General features: G+C 41.2%; 1 protein-coding gene across 1 annotated transcript in view; it reads left to right on the forward strand.

Annotated features, from left to right (window-relative positions):
- pde4dip (phosphodiesterase 4D interacting protein) overlaps positions 1-18,469 on the forward strand; it is a 440,914-nt gene that overhangs the window by 36,510 nt on the left and 385,935 nt on the right. The window contains exon 2 of the mRNA XM_063064080.1: positions 4,480-4,529. Coding sequence (XP_062920150.1) covers positions 4,480-4,529 — 50 coding nt within the window. The remainder of the gene's footprint in view (positions 1-4,479; positions 4,530-18,469) is intronic.

The raw sequence follows: 18,469 nt of genomic DNA on the forward strand, positions 1-18,469 counted from the left end.
AATATTCATTTTAGTCCCGTTTTCTCTTATTTTGCATATCCCTTGATTTATTTTATACCTACCTCCCTTTATGAGTGTATTTTATGACAGCTTTTACTGCTTTCTGCAGAAGAGAATTCCACCAGTTCACCAACTTCAGAATGAAAAAATGTCTCATGATTTTGCTTCTAAATAGCATACTCCATACCTAGAGGCTATGACTCCTGGTTCTGAACACCTAGCCATCTGAAACATTCTCCCTTCATCTGTTCTTCCTTGTTCTGTTAAAACTTAGTAGAATTCAGTGAGAGCCCCTCCCATTTGTCTCTACTCCAGTGAGTATAGGCCAAATCGAAATAATCTCTGCTTGTATGCAGTTCCTTACGTTCCCAGGAATCAATCTAATAAATTGCTATTGATCTGCTTTCCTCAGATATCAAGACCAAAACAGCATATATAATTCTATTTAGGGTCACATCAATGCCATGCACAGCTGCATCAAGGCATTCTTGCTCCTATACTCAATCCTCTTGCAATGAAAGCCAAGACCTTTCTTAACTGCTTTCTGAACCTGAATGTTTACTTTCACATTCACTGATTCTCCCTTGTCAATTCAACTATTGCGTCTTCCAATAGTTTTGTAAAATATAATTTTTCTTTCATCTACCCACCCTGGATTTATCCAATCCTGTTAATGCTTTCAAGTGTCCTGCTAGTGTATATTTATAATGGACTACACTATTTCCCACTACCAATGGTAAGCAAACTGGTCTATAATTCTCTGTTTTTCCCTTTCTTTTAAGTAGTCAGATTACATTTGTCACTTCCCCATTTGTGGGAATCAGTAGAAAATAACCTGCAATTTTCTGCTGCTCGCCTCCAGAGTTTAGGATTAGAAACTTAGGTATGATTTCTTAACTATGTACTCTTACTTGTGGAGGAAATCAGACAGCAAATCCCAACACAAACAAAATGCTGGAGGAACTCAATGGGTCATGTAGGATTGATGGAAAAGAGTAAACAGATGAAGTTTCTGGCCAAGACCCTTCAACAGGACTGGAAAGAAAGGGGAGAAGTCAGTGTAAAGAAGTTGGGGAGGGGGGTGGAGGAAGTACAAGGTGGTAGATAGGTGAAACTTGTGGGGTGAAGTAAAGAGCTGGGAAGCTGATTACTGAAAGATAAAGGTTCTGGAGAAGGGGGAATCTAATAGGAAAGGACAGAAGACGATGGAACAAAGGGAAAGGGGAGGAGCAAATTCAAAACTCCAACTGTAAAGAGCTAAACAATGAAGTTGAGTAGCCACAGCCAGATCTGCTTGGTATCTGTGCCTCAGCCATAAGACACCTTGTAGATGTGAAGTTGAGAAATATAACCATTAAACTTGCCAGAAAAGGTGAATGAAAGTCTCTTGCTGTATAAGTGAAATTTACAGCATGATGAATAATTTCTACTAAACCTCCCAGGCACTTAAAATTTGTGATATAGGTATAAAACATCACACTTTAGATTTTAAGTACATCTTGTTGAAAATATTAATTTATTTTCTCAAACTTTATTTTTAATATTTCTTGTAATCTTCCAGTTTTTTTCTTTCCTCTTTTTATGTGAAATGCTGTATATAATTTTATAGAAATATTTTAACACAGTTCCTGTTTTTAGGCTCAGCATCCCAGTAAGGACATGCTGCTGAATTCTGCTCCCATAGTCCAGGATGCCTTTTAAAGCTCCCACTCAGAATTATATTTCTAATAATCTGAGGTTCCTGTCATCGTATGCCCACAGAGTTTTGAAATATTTGGATAGTGTGCTACAATTCTTGAGTGTTGTTTGTTTACTAGGCACCACAAAAGCCACCTTCAGTTCCATAATTTGACATGATATGTCCTAAATACCAGAAGGTTACTAACCAAAATTGTACTATGCATGACATGGTTTGTTGTTAGAATAATTGACTTGAATACAATGAAACCTTCTTGATGCTGCTAAGTCACAAGTTTTTGATCCAGATCTTAATCACTTTGTGAAATAGGAATAAACTCAATATTTACAATACAGTGTGGAGTAGGCTCTTCCAGCTATGCCGGCCCAGCAACCCCACAACCCGGATTAACCCTAATCATGGGACAATTTACAATGACCAGTTAACCTACCTGGTACATCTTCAGACTGTGGGAGGAAAGCGGAGCACTCGGGGAAAACCCACACATTCTACGAGGAGGACATACAGTGGCTCTGTACAGAATGGCACCAAAATTGAACTCCAGAATTCCCCGAACTGTAATAGTGTCATGCTAACCAGTATGCTACCATGGTGCCCATTTTTGGAAGCAAAATATAAAGGATGTCTGAAATCAGAAAAACAAAGGATGTTTGCAATACCCAGCAGGCCAGACATTACTTGTGCAGCCTATACGTTAATTCCATTACTCTCTCCTCAGGTGCTGAATATTCCTCACATTCCTCAGAGTATTCTTCTAATGATTTGGAGCAGCATTACTGCGTTTAAATGTGTGTGAATTTAACTCATAGAATTTTGTAAACCCTCTTTTCAGAATGCTGAATTGTCTATATGCTCTCAGCTATACAAGTAATTCATGTCTACCTAGCACAATATTGAACAGCTGAATGCAAGTTTGCAGTTATCAAGTACAGAAGGTAACCCTCTCCCTATAGCAGCCAAGGGCTCACTCTTTTCAAGAGAACTGGGGGAGAAGTAACCTATGCCTTTTGAACTAATTGCCTCCAGGACACCATTAACCTAGATTTGGAACTGTGTTGTTGCTATCAGATTTTGCATTTGCTTTGTGAGCGCACAGAAAACAGATGTCTAGAAAATGATCATGACACAATTGCACAGTAATAATTTATTTAAAAACTATAATGACATATTTATCTTGTAAATTTACATTACATAATGTATATGGACCAGAATAGATCTCAAATTTTATATCTGGCCAAGTCGAGTTAGCAGATTTCAACTGGGGTAGTATTTAAGGTAATATTGTGTACAACAAAATGGGGGAATTGTCATCCAAATTTCAGTTATTGATGGGGATAAAAACTGAGTAGGTTAAAAACTACTTAATGAAACAAATACATTTTAAATACTGTTCAAAATTAAGGTCTCAGTAATAATTTCCCTTCATACATATTAAACTTTACAACCTGATCAAACCTGTAGACTATCCAAGTATAAAATGGAAGTGATGGAACATTTAACCCACATTTTTTTGTCCCAAGCCTAGCCCCAGTTTCAGAAACAGCCCATGGAGCAATGGTGAATTACTTGCAACAGTTTCTGGATATCTTCATTGGTGTGTTCACATAATGAAATTTCTTTCGATTACCCATTCTCCTTGACCTCTCATTAGCAAGTGTAGACCTGCTTCTCACTGGTAGGATTTTGTTTCTCTGTAAACTCTAGAGACTCTGTGGGTGAAAATTCCAGGAGCTCAGCAGTTTCTGAAATACATATACCACCCCATCTGGCACCAACAATCCTTTCACGGCCAGAGTCACTTGGATCACATTTCTTCCCCATTCTGATGTTTGGTCTGAACAACAACTGAACCTCTTGACCATGTCTGCATGCTTTTATGCTCTGAGTTGCAGCCACATGGTTGGCTGATTAGATATCTGCATTACAAGCAGGTGTAGTGCTGTACCTAATAAAGTGGCTACTGAGTGTAGTTGCTGAAACCACAGAGTTATTGGTCAAAAGAGAAAGTAGAGAATTTTATGTATGTTAATGAAACTATGCTTGATCTGTTGAGCATTTCCAGCATTCTTCTGGTTTTGGGTCTTTGCAAAAGCTCTGATCTGTAATTCAAAGCTCTTATGTTGTTCCTTTCTTTGTGTTTTTGCTCTAACAGCTCTTATTAATCTGTCAACCAGGCAGTGAATAACCATAGTAATCCCAGCCTAATCCTATCAAGGATATTCCATTCTTCTCTCTATCCTTCACTCACCTGATCTGCAATTTAAACCTAACGTTTTCTCATTGTTACATTCTGATGAATAGTCTTGATCTGAAATCTAAAGCCTATTTTTTATGTATCACAGATTCAGCTTGACCTACTGAATGTTTCCATAATTTTATGTATTTACTTCAGTAAACTATGGGTAGTAGTTAACAAACACAGCTTTCAAAGTGGTGAAAACAAGATGGTGGAGGAACCCAGCTGGTCAGGCAGCATCTGTGGAGGGAAATGGACAGTGGTTGTTTTGGGTGAAGACCCTTCATCTGGATTCATAAAGAGCTTACAAGAACAACATTGTAAGAAGATAAAACTGCTTTGTTAGGACATGCATGGTATTTAGAATATAATGCAAGAAGAGAATGATAACTGTAGAATGAATGTAAGTGACATGGAATTTTATTTTACTGGAACACTAATGAGTTTACAATAGACCAATTGGTTCATGCATTTTTAAGTAAAACCCAGTTCACCTGCTTAAAGAATGGACAATAAAGCTACTAATACTTTCTTTATATTGCAGGGACTACCTCAATGAAGACAGTGGCATACCTACCAAAGGTCCTGTGACAAGTAAGTAGATACAGCTTGTGTTTTAAGTCAGGTTTCATCAGTGGGATACTGCCTCTAAACAAACTATTTGAACTAGTGAAAGTCAGCCAATATTGCCAGTCTGAGGTTAAATATTCGATTGTATGTTCTGAGCTTGGAACCTCATCAACTGGACGCATAAGAAACAAATCCATCCAGGGTGTAAATCTGCAATTCTGTTTCTCATTATTTAGTACAACCATATAAAGTTAAAATTGTCTTCTAGAGAGAGATCCCCATTACATGAACATATACTCCATTAATAAAAGTGCAGTATCTTACATCTTACTATCTATTGGTATCCGGTGCAAGGATCAACCATCATGTGGGGAAGATTGATGATAAACCAAGTATATCTTCAAATATATAAAATATCAAAATAATTGATTGCAAGAAATAAAATGCAACAGTTAATTTGTTTTCATAATGTTCCAGTGCACACCGCATGCTGCACACATAGCAGCAAATCACACAGCTCTGTCTGTGGGAAGATCAAGAACAGCAGTGACACGGAGGGAATAATGTCCTATTATAATTGCCTGCTGATCACTGCCAACAGTTATGCGGAGAGTCCTGGTGAAGCCCCGTTGGAAGTTTCTTAGCAGTATCCCTCTATTCACCCCACAGACTCAACCAAAGAAACTGAATCTAGAGGCCAGAGCTGCCCCCTTCAGCCTCATTGTTTATGCTGATCTTGTCCTGGTTGGCAGCATGCATCCAGTTTTGTGTAGAGAATCCCAGACAGCACAGGGAAATTGAAGTTCTAATTTTTAGGGTTTGGGTATTGCTGGAGACTGTGCATTTATCACCTGTCTCTAATTAAATGTGGGAAGTGGTGGTGAGCTATTGCAAATTTACAAAACTTGTTGGTGCATGATTTGAAAGGGAACAAGGAGGTATTAAAGCCCTTGTTTTTTTAGGCCTATTACCTCACAATGTCACCTGGGAACTAAGTGTATTCCATGTACAGCAAAGAGGAAATAAAGGGCGTTGGTCACCTGAAAAAGTGTGGTTTAAATGCATGAATCCACAGGAACTACAGTATGATTCAGAGTCAAATGTTGTACACAAATAAATGTACGCACAGATGTAATGACAAACTTACTTTCAGCTGCATCAGGCTCTTAGGATGATACAAGTAACATTGACAATAAATAAATGAGGTAAGCATAAATTATGAACAATTTTTACAAGAAGGAACACAATTAGAATTTTTTAAAAATGGTCCACTCTCGTGCAAAGTAGTCAAAATAGTCATAGTGTTATAAGCTGTAGTGATTAGCATTTTGCTAGTTGGTTCAAGAACTGAATGATTGAAGGGAAGTTCTTGAATCTGGTGGTGTGGGACTTCAGGCTTCTGTACTTCCTGCCTGATGGTAGCTGTGAAAAGATGACATGGCCCCGAGGGTGGGAACTTTAGTGGCATGTGTGACCTTTACCTTCTGATGATCAAATCTAAAAGAAATAAGCGATTCTGATCTTTGGTAAAATCAGAATAAATGTCCCAAAAGGCAGTGATTGTAGATTGGAAATATTTTAAAATGGTATTTATTTTAAAAAAATTAAGGTAATGGCAGATATGGAGAAATGTAGAGAGAGTGAATTTAAACGATTGTTATACCTGATGGAGCAGGTTGAATGCTCTTTGCTTGTCCTAGTATATTTGCATGCACAAAGGAAGATGGAAAATTATTGAAAGGAAAATATTTTAATAAAGCTGTGAGTTGTACAATCTGATACAATTTTAATAAAATAGGTTTATAAAATATTATAATGTTTGCAATTTAAATAAAGCTGGTAAATTTGTCATTTGGGGATATCAAATATTTTATATTGCTTATTTTAGTGATCCCTGGAGAGTGCATGCATTAAAAAAATATAAATATCTGATATTAACCAGATTGAGCATTGAAACTTGCATGCCACATACTATGATTTTTTTAAGGGGTAATTATTTTCACAATTTTGGTCTTGTGTCACGTTAAGTATATTTTGTCTACTTCTGTATTATCACATTATAGCAGTTGTGACGTGTGAAGTTCCATTGTAATAATAGGCAACCTTCGTACAATATATTGAAATGAAAGTGACTACTAAACAGTTTAATTATCTTATGACTCCAGTTCTTGAATTAACTCATTTGATTAAACATGGATGCCATTAGTAGATGTTTCTTTTAATGAGTATTTCCAGTTTTTTTTGGCTAAGAAGCCTGCATAGTACACCAAGTTTGGCACATTTCCCTTTCATTTGTGAGATGTAGCTTGAACTCCTGTTCTGGGATATGACAGCCAAAAATGAATAAACTGCAGATGCTGGAAATCCAGAAAAACTCGCACCAGATGCCAGAGAAACTCGGGTCATGCAGCAGCTGTGGAAATTAACAAACAGTTGACGTTTCGAACCAAAACCCTTCATCAGGACTGGAAAAGAAGGGGGAAGATGTCAGAATATGAAATTGGGGAAAGGGAAGGAGGACAAGCTAGAAGGTGATGATGGGTGAAGCCAGGTGGGTGGCAGAGCGGGAATGAAATGAGAAGCTGAGAGGTGATAGGTGGAGAAAGTAAAGGACTGGAAAAGAAGGAATCTGATTGGAGAGGAGAGTGGACTATGGGAGAAAGGGAAGAAGGAGGGGCACCCAGCTTCCTACTTCCTTGGCTGCTCCCCCACCCACCTGGCTTCAACTGTCACCTTTTATATTGGTCTCCTTCCCCTCACCCCCCACCTTCTTAGACTGGAATCTCCCCCCTTCCTTTCCAGTCCTGATGAAAGTTCTTGACCTGATACATTGACTGTTTTTTCATGTTCAAAACTGCTGTCTGACCAGCTGAGTTCCTCCAGCATTTTGAGTGTGTTGAGCCGGAACTGAAGTTATTTTCAGCATTCTCAACCTACTTCCTAGTGAATGTGATGCCAATGCGTGTTGCTCCAAGACTTTGATATACATCTGCAACTCTTCCTCTCATCATCTCACACACCTTGAGACATGCTAGAAACTCTTTCAGGCATCAATGCTGAGTAGAGGAGCTTTTAAAGCATATATTCTGAGGAATCTTTTCTCATTCATATTTGTCCAGCTTACATGGTTGCTTTCATGAGTCTAGATGTGAGGAACTCCTTGCATTTGGTCCAAGTTCCCTTTTTCAACATTGTAGGATTTGTCACAAGCAGTACTTAAACTAGATGCTTGGAAAATTAGAAACTTGCTATTTCAAGGCAAATATGGTACTTAAATCCCAATGTCAACAGAAACCCAGAACAAATCATATTAAATGATGGTGGAAGCTCCTATTCTCTTGATAACTACAAACCCCATTTCCAGAAAAGTTGGGATATTTTCCAAAATGCAATAAAACCAAAAATCTGTGATATGTTAATTCACATGAATCTTTATTTAACTGACAAAAGTACAAAGAAAAGATTTTCAATAGTTTTACTGACCAACTTAATTGTATTTTGTAAATATACACAAATTTAGAATTTGATGGCTGCAACACACTCAACAAGAGTTGAGACAGAGTTAAAATAAGATTGAAAAGTGCACAGAATATTCAGGTAACACCGATTTGGAAGACTTCACATTAGGCAGGCTAATTGGTAGCAGCTGAGGTATCATGACTGGGTGTAAAAGTAGCGTCCATCAAAGGCTCAGTCTTTGCAAGCAAGGATGGGTCGTGGCTCACCCCTTTGTGCCAAAATTCGTGAGAGAATTGTTAGTCAGTTCAAAAGGAACATTTCTCAATGCAAGATTGCAGAGAATTTGGGTCTTTCAACATCTACAGTACATGATATTGTGAAAAGATTCAGAGAATTCAGAGACATCTCAGTGCATAAAAGGCAAGGTCAGAAACCACTGTTGAATGCGCGTAATCTTCAAGTCCTCAGGTGGCACTGCCTAAGAAACCGTCATGCTACTGTGACAATTATCGCCACCTGGGCTCGGGAGTACTTCAGAAAACCATTGTCACTCAACACAGTCCGTCGCTGCATCCAGAAATGCAACTTAAAACTGTATTATGCAAGGAGGAAGCCATACATCAACTCTATGCAGAAACGCCAGCGAGTTCTCTGGGTCCGAGCTCATCTCAGATGGACTGAAAGACTGTGGAACCGTGTGCTGTGGTCAGATGAGTCCACATTTCAACTAGTTTTCGGAAAAAACAGGCGTCGAGTTCTCCGTGCCAAAGATGAAAACGACCATCCAGATTGTTATCAGCGAAAGGTGCCAAAGCCAGCATCTGTGATGGTATGGGGGTGCATCAGTGCCCACGGCATGGGTGAGTTGCATGTATGTGAAGGTACCATTGACTCTGAGGTGTATATTAGGATTTTAGAGAGACATATCTTGCCATCAAGGCGACGTCTCTTCCTGGGACGCCCACGCTTATTTCAGCAGGACAATGCCAGACCACATTCTTCACGGGCTACAACAGCGTGGCTTTGTAGACACAGAGTGCGTGTGTTTGACTGGCCTGCTGCCAGTCCAGATCTATCTCCTATTGAAAATGTATGGCGCATCATGAAGAGGAGAATCAGACAACGGAGACCACAGACTGTTGAGCAGCTGAAGTCTTGTATCAAGCAAGAATGGACAAAATTTCCAATTGCAAATCTATGACAATTAGTATCCTCAGTTCCAAAACGATTATAAAGTGTTATTAAAAGGAAATGTGGTGTAACACAATGGTAAACATGCCTCTGTCCTAACTTTTGTTGAGTGTGTTGCAACCATCAAATTCTAAATTTGTGTATGTTTACAAAATACAATTAAGTTGGTAAGTAAAACTACTGAAAATCTTTTTTTTGTACTTTTGTCAGTTAAATAAAGGTTCACGTGAATTAACATATCATAGATTTTTGTTTTTATTGCATTTTGGAAAATATCCCAACTTTTCTGGAAATGGGGTTTGTACACAAACCTGATCCTGATGATATCATGGCAAGATGTGATATCCTTATCCAGCTCTCCTACTAACTTTGCTCTCCAGGAACATCTGAATTTTAACATCTCATATTGTACATAACATTACCTGTGAAATGTAAACTGTTACAAGGCAGGAGCTGGGGAGAGTAGATTGGGAGCAGTTGTTAATGGTAAAGACAACATCTGATGTGTGAGTCATTTAAAGATAGTTGGTCGGATTTCAGGACTAACATGTTCCTATAAGGAAGGAAAGCAAAGGTGGCGAGATTTGGGAATTATGTATGATGAGAGATGTTGCAAATTTAGTCAAAAACAAAAAGTATATGTTAGGTTAAGGTACTTGAATAGGACAGAAACCTGGAGAAGTGCAAAAGAAGCAGGAAAGAAACTAAACAGAGAATCAGGAAGGCTACATGGGGTTGTGAAATGACATTGTTGTGTAAGATTAACGAGAATCCCAAGACATTTTATACATACTAAAAGCAGGGGGTAAACTGTACTTAACATAAGTATTCACCAAAGAGGGCATGGAGGATAATAGGATCGGGGGGACAATGCTGATGTTCTAGGGCATGTTGCTACCAAGGAGCACACATCAAAGTTGCTGGTGAACGCAGCAGGCCAGGCAGCATCTGTAGGAAGAGGTGCAGTCGACGTTTCAGGCCGAGACCCTTTGTCAGGACCTGACGAAGGGTCTCGGCCTGAAACGTCGACTGCACCTCTTGACGAAGAGTCTCGGCCTGAAACGTCGACTGCACCTCTTCCTACAGATGCTGCCTGGCCTGCTGCGTTCACCAGCAACTTTGATGTGTGTTGCTTGAATTTCCAGCATCTGCAGAATTCCTGTTTGATACCAAGGAGAGGAGGTTTTGGATCTCTTGAAGAACATTAAGGTGGGTAACTTTCTAGGGCTTGATGGGATCTATCACAAGTTATCAAGAGAAATGAGAGGAGATTGCTGGGACCTTGACAGCAGTCTTTGTTTTCACTTCAGCACTGGTGATGTTCCAAAGGATTGAAAAATAGCCAATATTGTTTCTCTATTTTAATACGAGCAATGGAAGCAAACTTGGAAATCATAGGTAATGGCGATCTGGAGCTCTTGTTTGCAAGCCATTTTAATTTCCCACCCCATTTCCACACTGAACTGTCAGTCCTTAGTGTACACTGCCAGAGTATGCGGGTAAACACAAACTGAGGAACAGCACTCATATTCCACCTGGGTTGCCTATAAACCAAGGGCTTAAATGTGAATTCTCCAATTTCAGTGTAACTTGCTCTCCCTCAGTCCCTTTTCCCTCTCCTCATCTACCCAGTTCTTCCTACACACACACAAACTCTCCCAGCCATGATTACCCTGTTTCTTACTCTTCCTTCACATACTACTGCCCATCACCTACCGACTCCTCCCACTGCTATTTTGTCTGAATGGATGGTGAAATGTTGATGCATTGTTGCTTTTTTAGGCGGTCCTGCGGGTTTGAGGATGGCTTTGTTCCATTCCAGTTCTTTGGCTGCTGAGCTGACAAATGATACGAATGTTTAACCACCTGTGGGGAAGGAAGGGCTTAATGAGTGGAGCACTCAATAAACACTTGGATTTTGAGATATTCTGGTGAAGGGACTTGAGGTTAACAGTACCACTCCAAATGCTGCTTCTCCAATTTGAATAGTCATGGGTCAGGGATAAGCATGAGTCAGTAAAAATATTACACCTTTTCAAGGAGGTGTAGAGCAGTGGTCCCCAACCACCGGGTCACAAAGCATGTGCTACCGGGCCGCAAGGAAACGATATGATTTAGCAATATGAAATGTTATGAGTCAGCTGCACCTTTCCTCATTCCCTGTCACGCCCACTATTGAACTTGAACGCATGCGAGGTCATTGGTGACCCAAGACGCAGATTAGATTAGATTATGAGGACACGCAGTCCCCTTTTATTGTCATTTAGTAATGCATGCATTAAGAAATGATACAATATTCCTCCGGTGTGATATCACAGAAACACAGGACAGACCAAGACTGAAAACTAACAAAAACCACATAATTATAACATATAGTTACAACAGTGCAACAATACCATAACTTAATGAAGAACAGGCCATGGGCACAGTAAAAAAAAAAGTCCAAAGTCTCTCGAAAGTCCCACATCTCACGCATACGGGAGAAGGAAGAAAACTCTCCCTGCCATGCCCGACCACAGTCCGACTCTAAGTCATCGGAAAACTTTGAGCTCTGGTCAGCCCTCCGACACCAAGTACCGAGCACCATCTCTGCCGAACGCTTCGACCCCAGCCTCGCTCACCAGCAACAGGCAAAGCTGGGGATTTTGGGGCCTTCCCTCCGAAGATTCTCGATCGTACAGTAGCAGCGGCAGCAAACCGGGCACTTCAGAAATTTCTCCAGATGTTCCTCTGTGCTTCTCACGTCTGTCTCTATCAAATCAGAATTGTGCACGGTGTCCTACTTACAAATACGATATCATTTCACCGGAGAGCTGCGCGCGTTGCACTGCCATCTTCTCCTCCCGCCATGACGTGACCCAAGACGTGCAAAGGAATGGGTCCATAACCCATTTGTGAATGTCCCCAGTGAATCATCCTTGACAGCATGGGAAAAAGATCAACCCCTCGAGCTTGCAAATGATGGTGGGCTGAAAAGTATGTTTGACATAACATCTCTGCCGGCATTCTGGATCAAAGTCAAGGTTGAATATCCTGAGAAAGCCACAAAAGCACTGAAAACATTGCTTCCATTTCTAACATCATATCTCTGAAGCAGAGTTTTCGGCAATGAATGCAATGAAAATCACGGAATAGACTGGACAGAAGCGATTGCCGATTGCGTCGCCTCTGATCTGGGCCGACATTTACGTGCTGGGCAGCACCTAATCAATTAGCTTCACACATCAAAGTTGCTGGTGAACGCAGCAGGCCAGGCAGCATCTATAGGAAGAGACGCAGTCGACGTTTCAGGCCGAGACCCTTCGTCAGGACTAACTGAAGGAAGAGTGAGTAAGGGATTTGAAAGCTGGAGGGGGGGGGAGATGCAAAATGATAGGAGAAGACAGGAGGGGGAGGGATAGAGCCGAGAGCTGGACAGGTGATGGGCAGAAGGGGATACGAGAGGATCATGGGACAGGAGGTCCGGGAAGAAAGCCGGGGGGGGGTGACCCAGAGGATGGGCAAGAGGTATATTCAGAGGGACAGAGGGAGAAAAAGGAGAGTGAGAGAAAGAATGTGTGCATAAAAAAGAGTAACAGATGGGGTACGAGGGGGAGGTGGGGCCTAGCGGAAGTTAGAGAAGTCAATGTTCATGCCATCAGGTTGGAGGCTACCCATACGGAATATAAGGTGTTGTTCCTCCAACCTGAGTGTGGCTTCATCTTTACAGTAGAGGAGGCCGTGGATAGACATGTCAGAATGGGAATGGGATGTGGAATTAAAATGTGTGGCCACTGGGAGATCCTGCTTTCTCTGGCGGACAGAGCGTAGATGTTCAGCAAAGCGGTCTCCCAGTCTGCGTCGGGTCTCACCAATATATAAAAGGCCACATCGGGAGCACCGGACGCAGTATATCACCCCAGTCGACTCACAGGTGAAGTGATGCCTCACCTGGAAGGACTGTTTGGGGCCCTGAATGGTGGTAAGGGAGGAAGTGTAAGGGCATGTGTAGCACTTGTTCCGCTTACACAGATAAGTGCCAGGAGGGAGATCAGTGGGGAGGGATGGGGGGGACGAATGGACAAGGGAGTTGTGTAGGGAGCGATCTCTGCGGAATGCAGAGAGAGGGGGGGAGGGAAAGATATGCTTAGTGGTGGGATCCCGTTGGAGGTGGCGGAAGTTACGGAGAAACAGGTTGGAGGAACAACACCTTATATTCCGTATGGGTAGCCTCCAACCTGATGGCATGAACATTGACTTCTCTAACTTCCGCTAGGCCCCACCTCCCCCTCGTACCCCATCTGTTACTCTTTTTTATGCACACATTCTTTCTCTCACTCTCCTTTTTCTCCCTCTGTCCCTCTGAATATACCTCTTGCCCATCCTCTGGGTCACCCCCCCACCGTCTTTCTTCCCGGACCTCCTGTCCCATGATCCTCTCGTATCCCCTTCTGCCTATCACCTGTCCAGCTCTCGGCTCTATCCCTCCCCCTCCTGTCTTCTCCTATCATTTTGCATCTCCCCCCCCCCCCCCAGCTTTCAAATCCCTTACTCACTCTTCCTTCAGTTAGTCCTGACGAAGGGTCTCGGCCTGAAACGTCGACTGCGTCTCTTCCTATAGATGCTGCCTGGCCTGCTGCGTTCACCAGCAACTTTGATGTGTGTTGCTTGAATTTCCAGCATCTGCAGAATTCCTGTTGTAATCAATTAGCTTGTTTATTTCGGCTTTATTCTTAAAGATGTGCTGGGTGCGTTCTGGCCACCGCTGCACTCTTCGCAGCCCGGAGCTTTGGGACCACTGTTATAATTAACTTTTCACTATATTCATGCGAGGAAAATATGCGCTCTGTGTTTAATGTTAAATTGGTTAGGTAAACCCCTTTAGAAACGAAATTGAGTTTATTAGCCACTTATAAGTGACTTACAGTTGACTTATCACCTATATTCCAGTCGTGATTAACACCCCCCCCCCCCCGCAACCCCGGTTGGCCGGTCCGCAAGAATATTGTCAAAGTTAAACCGTTTTGCGGTGCAAAAAAGGTTGGGTACCCCTGGTGTAGAGAACATCCTTAAGTCATTTCCTCGGTCCACCTAGTAATCTTCTGCCAAAATTGGAGTTTGAAGTATGTCAAGTGTCTGGTTCTAGGCACAGGGATGACATAACCTACCTATTAAAGAAGATAGAATATAGTCCAGGAATATTTATTCACTTATTCTGAAAATGGATTGGGAGAATTTTGTGGAAATATCATAGATGGTATGTCTCCAAGGGGACTGCCAACCCGACATCCGTCCACAGATCTTCTCCGCAGAGCAGTCTGATTTGGATTCTAGCTCCTGCTGCTGACTCTTAATTTACTGCCTAAAACCTCTAACTCTCTCATCCTTGTCTTCTCCCCCCACCACTAGTTTCACCATGCTGCTCCCATCCAAAACCATCTCAAAGAACCTAGAAGACAATGAAGTCTAAGCACGATCTTGAAGGAGACCATAGCTTAGCGCCATCTTGACTGGAAGTCATGTAATAACATGTAATTCTGCCTGTTATTATCAATTTCAGCAACAAACATCACTAATAGGTGAAAATGGTGTTTGCAAATCTATTTTAAAAAGTTGGGCATAAGTGAAATGAAAAGTAACAAAGATTTTATTGAATTAAGAAACAACAGGAAGAAACGAGAACAACCAAAGTTTGTCTAACCTTTCCTTGTAGCTAAAACACTCTAATTTCAGGCAGCATTGTGGTAAAACTCTTCTGCACTATCTCCATTGTCTCCACATCATTTCTGTCATGGGGTGACCAGAACTGCATGCAGTACTCCAAGTATGTTCTGACTGAAGTTTTACATGGTTGCAGCATGGCTTCCTTACTCTTAAACTTAACAGCCCTACATTTAAAAGCAAGCATGTCATACACCTTCTTTACCACCTTCTCCACCACATTATCCACCTACTTAGCCACCTTCAGTGAACTATGAACTTGGAAGTACCTCAGTATACCTCACTGAGGATTCCCCTGTACCTCAATGCTATTAAGGGGTCATTCTCCTTTCATTTGATCTCCTAAGGTGCAACACCTCAAACTTGTCTAGATATAATTCCACCTGCTATTTCTCTGTCCATATCTGTAACTGATCTATATCCCACTGTCGTCTTTGATAGTCCTTTACACTGTCCACAACTCCACCAAACTTGGTGTCGTCAGCAAACTTGTGAATCCACCCATCTACATTTTCACCTAAATCATTGAGATATATCACTAACATATGGTCGGCAGCATATGTTGGCCTTTTTCGCCAGCTAACATAAGGTCCACAAATCTCATCCGAAGACAAATTCTTACCGCAGGATTCTGAAATGTCTGTTATTTTATTTGTTTTGTGTGATCTGTTTGATGAACATGTAATAAACTGATCAATGTGATGATTGAGTTATTGTATCTACTACTGAGATATATACTGTGTTTTAGATGCTGCTTTGGAATGTAACAAATCTGTTAAGCCATACTCATTTGTAAAGATTCAAAGTACATTTATTATCAAAGTACGTATGCAGTGTACAACCCTGAAATTTGTCTTTTCAACAGTCTGTCATGACACAAAGAAAAACCATGGAACCAACCCATTGAAAGAAAAATATCAAACATCAAACCCCACTCCCCCCTGCACACAAAAAGATTGTGTAAACAGCAACAAAAAAGTAAGCCAAAAAGCAAAATGCAAATTCAAAAGGCACATTTCAGTTCAGTTCAATTCAGCTCAGTGTTCAAATGCTCAGTGCTCAGACCACCCTGATTCAAATATCGACCAAAAGTCATAACAAAAAAAAGTGACCAGAACTAGAAATAGAAACATCATAAAAACTACACTCCGCCTCGATTAAACCTTGCTCCGTCACAGCACCATCCGCCGACAGCTTAGAGGGCAAGAGAGATCACTCGAGCACAAGGATCATCCCTCAGGAGCAGCAGGAGAGAGAGCGAGAGCGCTGTTCAGGATGATTGAATTTGCTTTATAAATATAACATTTTTCAGTATGTATTGTTCTGTCACTGGAGCACTGGATATAAAAAATCATTTTGAACCTATGTAACCTCTGGCTAAAAGAATAATTGGGACTGAATAGGAATTTTTGAAGTGAAGTAAACTGTCTTCAGCAGTTAGCTAAGACAGGCTCACTACCAGTTCTCCTTGGTTTGCAGAGAGACATTGGGAGTTTGATAACATTGTACGTTGTACCCTCGTTTGAGTTGGAGAAGGACTTGCCAATACGGACAGGAATGAATATCCATCTGTAATTAAGTCAGGGCCTAGCAAAGGGAATAATTGATAAGGACTGGAAAGTACATCCATCTGTAATTAAACCTTGATTTAGCAGACTTTCTAATCTAAGTAATTAAGTTTTGCACCAACAGACTTGGTGGACGTACCAGTTCTAATAACATCTTGCAACAGTAATATATGGGGCTTATGTATATGTATAAATATACAGCTGTAACCTGACTAAGTGGGCCCACTTGTCAGATGGTGGCAGTACTTGCGTGCCTTCCCTTCGACAACTGGGTCTCAAACTCCTGCAGGACGGTGCACAATAAACTGTTATGACGATGAGAAGCTGGTCTCCCGAGTTTTATTCAGATTGGACTTTAAAAGTACTTTTGTTAGAAGTTGCCAGTTTAAAGCTGATCAAAAAAAGCAATGAATTTGAACTCAATTAATCTGTTAAGTGTGCTATGCCTATAAAAACTGTTGTATCATGTAAAGCCCCTATTTTTCACCATTGCCTATCAGACACTTCATCTGGTTTAACATTGATGTCATTTTGGCACTTTACAGGACTATTCAGCCTGACTACCTTAACGACAACTAGAGGTAGATCATAAAAGTGGCCTTTTCAGGATTACCCACATCCCATGGGGGGAAAAAACTATCCCCTAAGGTCACCTAACTAGCATAAAGTGCTGAGCCATGACACAAAACTAACAGTCGACACACACAATGCTGGAGGAGCTCAGCAGGCCAGGCAGCATCTATGGAAAAGAATGAACAGTTGAGGTCTTGACCTGAAACGTCAACTATTTACTCTTTTCCATAGATGCTGCCTGGCCTGCTAAGTTCCTCCAGCGTTTCGTGTAGGTTGCTTGGATTTCTAGCATCTGCAGATTTTTCAAATTTGTGTCACAGAACTAACAGTGATACAGTGCCGATGAAAGGTATTCACCTCCCTTGCAAGTTTTCATGTTTTGTTTTACAACATTAAATCACAGTGCAGTTAATTTGGCTTTTTTGACACTGATCAACAGAAAAATACTCCTTCGTGTCAAAGTGAAAGCAGATCTCTACAAAGTGATTCTAAATTAATTAGAAATATAAAACACAAAACAATTGATTGCGTAAGTATTCACCCCCTTCAAGTCAGTACTTAGTAGATGCACCTTTGGCAGCAATTACAGCCTTGAGTCTCTTATCAGCTTTGCACATCTGGACACTGCAATTTTTCCCCGTTTTTTTTACGAAACTGCTCAAGCTCTGTCAGATTGTATGGGGGATCATGAGTGGACAGTCCTTTTCAAGTCCAGCCACAGATTCTCAATTGGATTGAGGTCTGGACTCTAACTTGGCTACTCCAAGACATTAATTCTGTTGTTTTTAAGCCGTTCCTGTTTAGCTTTGGCTTTACGCTTGGGTCATTGTCTTGCTGGCAAACAAATCTTCTCCCAAGTTGCAGTTCTCTTGCAGACTGCATCAAGTTTTCCTCCAGGATTGCCCCCTATTTTGTTGCATTCCTTTTACTCTCTACCTTCACGAGCCTTCCAGTGAAGCATCTTCATGGCATGATACAGCCACCACCATGCTTCACGGTAGGGATGGTGTGGTTTTGATGATGTATGGTGTTTGGCTTACACCAAACATAGTGTTTAGTCTGATGGCCAAAAAGCTCAATTTTGGTTTCATCAGACCATAGAACCTTCTTCCAGCTGACTTCAGAGTCTCCCACATGCCTTCTGGTAATCTCTAGCTGAGATTTCATGTGAGTTTTTTTCAACAGTGGCTTTCTCTTTTCCTCTCTCCCATAAAGCTGCAACTGGTGAAGCACCCAGGCAACAGTTGTATGCTCAATCTCTCCCGTCTCAGCCACTGAAGCTTGTAACTCCTCCAGAGCTGTCATACATCTCTTGGTGGCCTCCCTTACTGTTCCCCTTCTTGCACGGTCACTCAGTTTTTGAGGATGGCCTGCTCTAGGCATATATACAGCTGTACCATCGTCTTTTCCATTTCTTGATGATAGACTTAACTGGACTCCAAGCGACATTGTGACTTGCAAATTTTCTTGTAT

The sequence above is a fragment of the Mobula hypostoma genome, chromosome 12 (assembly GCF_963921235.1).
Source record: "Mobula hypostoma chromosome 12, sMobHyp1.1, whole genome shotgun sequence".
NCBI classification, from domain to species: domain Eukaryota; kingdom Metazoa; phylum Chordata; class Chondrichthyes; order Myliobatiformes; family Myliobatidae; genus Mobula; species Mobula hypostoma.